Source organism: Gossypium hirsutum, chromosome A02 (genome assembly GCF_007990345.1).
Source record: "Gossypium hirsutum isolate 1008001.06 chromosome A02, Gossypium_hirsutum_v2.1, whole genome shotgun sequence".
Lineage (NCBI taxonomy): Eukaryota > Viridiplantae > Streptophyta > Magnoliopsida > Malvales > Malvaceae > Gossypium > Gossypium hirsutum.
Window position 1 is genome coordinate 60,007,850 of NC_053425.1, and position 6,197 is coordinate 60,014,046.

General features: G+C 38.6%; 1 protein-coding gene across 1 annotated transcript; it reads left to right on the top strand.

The window, feature by feature from the left end:
• The first annotated feature begins 1,400 nt into the window (after positions 1-1,400).
• Positions 1,401-2,947, top strand: LOC107952453 (uncharacterized). The gene is made up of 2 exons (XM_016887703.1): positions 1,401-1,483; positions 1,756-2,947. Exons 1-2 carry the CDS (start codon positions 1,401-1,403, stop codon positions 2,945-2,947), a joined length of 1,275 nt encoding a protein of 424 aa, XP_016743192.1.
• Positions 2,948-6,197: the final 3,250 nt, after the last annotated feature.

Sequence of the window (6,197 nt, forward strand, 5' to 3'; positions counted from 1 at the left end):
TTCCATGTATAGCCGAATGTATGTGGGAGGACCCTTGGAGTTTCTAAGCACCTATTCGACCAAGAGACACCTCTTAGAAGCTTCATGCACCCCATGGCCGAACCTAGACAATCCATTTAGCTTCCAAAGCTTCACATTCATCCAAGTGTTTATGTTCATACATGAAGCTGTCCAATACACTCCCATTAGTCGAATCAAGACTTAGTTAATTAATATTTTCATTCTAGAACATTCTAGTTAGTTCATGATCGAATTTGCTTAATCTTTAACCTAGCTAATTTTTCCATTTGGCTACACAAGTTAGGCTTATAAATAGTTTGCTCATTTCATTGTAAAAGGACTTTTGCCAAATTATTGAATGAACATTGTTCTTGTGAGGTTGCTTCTTCTCATATCTCGTACAAGTTTCAAAAGAATTATCTAGTTTGTGCTAGTGGTGTCAATTGACCTTGTTTGAACTTATCACCATTTTTGGTGTGGCGTTCACCTATCCTTCTATCCATCTTTCCACCTTAACAATATAAGAACCGGGGTGACACTTTTTAATGTTGAATCATTCCTGATGTTAAGTTCACTATTCCATCCCCACCTTACATTATCTCTTTCTTATTGTTTCAAAATCGAACCATCCCTTCAACATCCTTTCTTGTTTACTTAGCCGAACCTATCACTACCCTTTGCATATCTTTTGAAAACCTTCCGCTAATTCAAACCTATTCTTTCAATTCTATTTCCGAGACCGAGGCACGAACGACCCTTCTCGTCTACGATCGGGCAACTACATGAATTCAACTCAACTACCCGAGCGAGATCACATCATTTGGTATCAGAGCTTATAAAACAAGAGGCGCCGATGTTCGTATCAAGATCGAAATAGGTTCGTTGTAAAAAAAATTGTATTAAAAAAATTTCAAGTTATAATTTTCATTTTTTCTCTATTGTAATAGTGGTATTGTGAAGTAAAAAAAAAAGAAGAAAAAAGAAAAAAAAAGAGAAATACGAAATTAAAAAAAAAGTGAAGTGATCAAGTTCTTTTCTTTTGTTTATATTTTGTTCCGAATTGTCAAAATATTCTTTTCATCAACTTTTAACCCCCCATCTCTAAAACTCCACACTATACCGAAGAAAAATTTTCTTTTAGCCTACCCGTAAACCCATACATCTTATTGCTTGTAACCATTTTGAAGCCGACCCCAAAGCACCAAGATGAGTCAAGAGAAACAAAATACGAGGTTACGAGAGTAAGTTTGAGTGGTAAAAGGCTAGAGAGTCTGAGAGCATTTGAGTGTTGAAAAAGCCTAAAATGAGTGCAAACACGAGCGGAGTGTTCATCAATTACTTTTCTTTTCAAGTGACATAGTGAGGTTTGTGGTGAGGCTTTAACTATTATTGAAATCAAGATGGAACGAAATGTGGAGGAAAGACAACCCGTTCGGAATGTGCCGGAATTGAACTTACAAGCCTTGCTTCGTGAAGTCAAGCGGTAATTCGATCATAAGTTGGAGCCAATACAAGAACGACTCAACCAAGTGGAGGGAAAAGATCGACGAGAAAGGACCCCAATAAGTCCACCTAGAGATCGTAGCTGAAGGCAAGTTGGGGATGACGAGGTGTCCGAACCAAGTGAAGCTGAAAGTGAAGCTGGTTCGAACATTAGCGACTGATGGAAAGGCCAACGTCATCGTGGCCAACGAGAGTGAGAAAGGTTCAATGATGACTTGAAAAGTATTAAGTTATCAATTCCCCCTTTTCAAGGCCGTTCGAACCCCGAGGCATACTTGAGTGGGAGAAAAAGATCAAACTCATTTTCGAGTGCCATAACTATTTGGAGACTAAGAAAGTCAAATTGGCTGCCATAGAATTCACTTACTATGCCATGATTTGGTGGGACCAACTTACCTCAAGCCGGAGGCGAAATGGCGAGCGACCCAATAACACTTGGGCCGAAATAAAGGCCGTCATGCGACGGAGGTTCATTCCAATGCACTACCACCGTGAACTTTACCAAAAGATCCAAAACCTTTCCCAAGGTACGAGGAGTGTCGAGGACTATTACAAAGAGATGGAAGTTTTTATGATCTGTACGAACGTGGACGAGGGTCGAGAAGCAACTATGGCTAGATTTCTGTCCAAACTTAATTGCGAGATTGCCAACATCGTGGAGCTACAACACTGTGTAGAGATAGTTGATATGGTCCACATGGCCATCAAGATCGAGAAACAACTCAAGAAGAAAGGTGCTGCCCGAGGTTATTTAACCACTAATGTGCCCCGATGGAGCCAAGGTACAAGCAAGAATGCTTCGGTGAGCCAAACGAAAGATCATATGGCACCCGCCAAAACTACTAAGCCTATGGTTCAAAATAGCAAAGGCAAGGCTGTTGAAAGTACCCAAAACCGGTCAAGGGACATTAAATGTTTTAAGTGCCTTGGAAGAGGGCATATTGCGAGCCAATGTCTGAATCGGAGCGCCATGGTGATTCGACCCAATGGCGATATTGAATTGGAGGAGGAGGAAGACGAAAGAGTTAAAAACCATGCCGAAAACCCTACTGATGCCGAGGAAGAATTGGAGGATGCGGTCGAAGGCGAGATGCTTGTTGTTAAGAGGAGCTTAGGTGCGCAAGGTACCAAAATCGATCCGCAACGAGAGAACCTTTTTCATACCCGTTGTTTTGTCCGAGGGAAGGTATGTAGCTTAGTGATTGATGAAGGAAGTTGTACAAATGTTGCGAGCACCCTCCTAGTTGAAAAGCTTGATCTGCCGACAAGTGTGCATCCGAGTCCTTACAAGCTACAATGGCTTAATGATGGAGTTGGGTTAAAGGTAACCAACCAAGTTCTTGTTCCATTTGCAATTGGAAAATATGAAGATGAAGTTCTTTGTGATGTGGTGCCCATGCATGCGGGCCATATACTGCTTGGGAGGCCAAGGCAATTTGGCTGAAGAGTTAAGTACGACGGGTTCACAAATCAATATACTTTCAAGTATCATGGCTGCAACTTTACTTTGGCACCGTTGACACCAAAACAAGTTGTGGAGGATCAACAACGATTGAAACAATCTTTGGAGCGTATGAGAGTGGAAAAAGAAAGTGAAAATGAAAAAGAAAGAAAAGAAAATGAAAGAGAAAAGAAAAAGAATTGTGATAAAAATAAGACCAAAGTGAGAGAAAAGGAAGTTCAAAGAAACAAGAGCGAAGAAAAGAAAAGAGTTTTGATTAACCAAAGTTTTCTTGTTTCTAATTCGTTTCAGGTTGTGTGACAACCCAAATTAGACCCTGGTCGGAATGTGGTTTCGAGACCACATTACCGAGCCAAAAATTTATTTTCGTGTTTTAATTGCATAAATTGTTGCGTGACAGTGAATATATGAGAAATTAAATGCTTAATATTAGCATTAGGATTGTGAATTAATTCAAAAAGGACCTAGTTGACGAAGTTAGAAAAGATGATAGATGAATTATAAGGATTAAATAATAACAAGGTGAGAAAGTTTGGGTTTGCATGTCAATGTGCCCAATTCTTGATAGGTGGCCGGCCAAGCATGGTTCCCTTCCTCCAAGTTTATGTTGATTATTATTTAATATTGGTAAGTGGAGTAGGAAATAAAAGAAATGAATTAAAAAGAAAAGAAAGGATGAATAAAATAAGGGAGGAAGGAGGAGTGTTCATCCTTTTCCTTACCACAATAGCCGAACCTAAAGAAAGAAAAGAAGAGAAGAAGGTGAAGCAAAGGCATTCGGCCTTTTGAATGAAGAGGAGGTTAGTAAATTTTGTTAAATTTTCTTTTGAAATAATAGTTGTTTGGGTTAATCATCACGTTTTTCTTACCTAGCCATACTAAAATTTCAAATTTAGAGTGTTGGATGGAGCTTTCGGTTATGGTATGTGTGAGAAGAACTTGATTCTTTCTTACCTTTAAGTTTTGATGGATCAAGAAAACAAAAGGTTGTTGATGAAAGAAATCAATGTGTTAAGAGATTATATGAAACTTATTCATGTTTATATATGTTATATGCAACGAAAATGGTTGATGATTTTGGAGGTGATTAGCTTGAATCGGCCACGGTATATCCATAAACACGATCTATGCTTGTTATGTTACTCATGGTTAAAACAATTCGGCTATGACATTCGGCCATGGATGGTTGTATTTCTTTGATGTTGTTTTTGATGCTTTAGGGCATTGAGGGTTGATTATAGATGAGGTGAGTTTCTTGATATAAAATTTGATGGATGTTAAGCTAATTGGGCAACCAAAGGTTCAATATTTTTGTTATGAGGTCATATGTGCATTTCGGCCATGGTCTTTGCTTGAATATGAGATTTGTAATGTGATTTTCCTAAATTGTCTATGAATTTGGTTGTTGATTTCATGGTAATGGTATATTGAATCCATGAGAATTTAGTAAGGTTGCATTCGGCAACTTACTTGAAATTAAAAAAATCGATGTCTAAGCTTAGGTGATTTCGATGATGATATATGTGTATATACATAAGTATATTTAGTTGATTCGGCTTTGGTAGTTGCATGAGATTATTAGCCGAATATACTAACATACATATACATGTGAGATTGGATTGTAAATATTTAGCAAGGTGGTTAAACTAGTTAAATTATTGATATAGCTCAAGGAGCTAAAGGAGGTGAATCGAGCAAAGGCAAAGAAAAGGTTATCGAGTAGCCGAGTTGGAACCGTCTTACCCAACACGAGGTAAGTCATTAAGCATGTAGTGGGTAGTATTTCAAATGGTCATAATGTGTATGTATTGATGCTGATTGGAATGAATAAATATACATATATATATGCATGTACGTATGTGATGATGAAATTGTTGAATGAAAGAGAAGAGGTAAGATGTAATGAGTTGTTGAACTCGGCACTAAACGTGCGGGATAACCATTTATGACCATGAGATTGGCGCTAAGTGCGCGGGATTAAATTGTACAGCACTAAGTGTGCGATTTGACTATGTTGCACTAAGTGTGCGAAATGAATATGATGCACTAAGTGTGCGAATTGACCATGCGGCACTAAGTGTGCGAGATGGACTATGTGGCACTAAGTGTGCGATTTGATTACGTAGCACTAAGTGTGCGAGTTGATTATATAGCACTGAGTGTGCGGGCTCAATAAATATTCGTGAATCATTATGGACACTATGTGTGCGACATTATTGAGTCGATCGCGGACAGCGGATCGGGTAAGTGTCTCGAGTACGTGGCTAATAGGTGCTATGCTTATACTTGGTGTTGAGCTCGGTAAGTTCGAACCTATGTGACAAATATACTTGAAGTCACGTACATAAAATTTATCGTAGGATGGGTGAAAGGCCGTATAGTCGTTTGGTTGTAACGAAAATAAATCGATTTATGAAATTGCTTCAATGTCCTATTGATGAGTATATAGAATGTGAATGCATGAATTGATATGAAATTGAATTGATAAGTTGGAGGAACTATGGTATGGTTCGGTATGGATGGAGTAAATTGTCTCGTTCCATTTTGTTTCCTCTTGTGATAATGTTGTTGATAGATGGTAGTGCATTGCTTATGACTTACTGAGTTATAAACTCACTCGATGTTTCCTTGTCACCCACTATAGGTTGCTTGGACTCATCTATTTTTTGCGGGGTCGGGCCGTCGTTGAAGTCATCACACCGGATAGCAAGTTTTGGTACTTTCTTCTTAGTGTGTTTAGAAGATCATTTTGGCATGTATAAGCTAGTACGTTGTGTTTGAATTATGGCATGTAAACTTTAAGCCATGCGAAAATGGCACGAATGTTCGATTGAATTGGATCAAGGGTAGGCATGAAATGGACCTAGTTACTTTCGTAACAGATGCTGGCAGCAGCAGTTTCATGAGATTGAAAAATCACTAAAAATAGTGGGAGTGGAATTAATTGATGAATAAATTATGTAATCGAAGCTCGATGAGTCTGCTTTCATGAGGAAGTAACGAAAAGATCATATGGGCAGTATATTAAGAGATAATCAGATTTTAGTGGGACAGGCCCAGAACAGTTTCTGGATTCCCTGCTCTGACTTTGGAAATTCATTATAAATTAACCAGAGATAATTAGGGGTCGTACCATATATGTGCAGATTCCTCTCTGAGTCTAGTTTTCATAGAAACAAACGGCAACAGTATTGAAGCCCCGTGCAGGGAGATATCCCAGTCGTAATGGGAA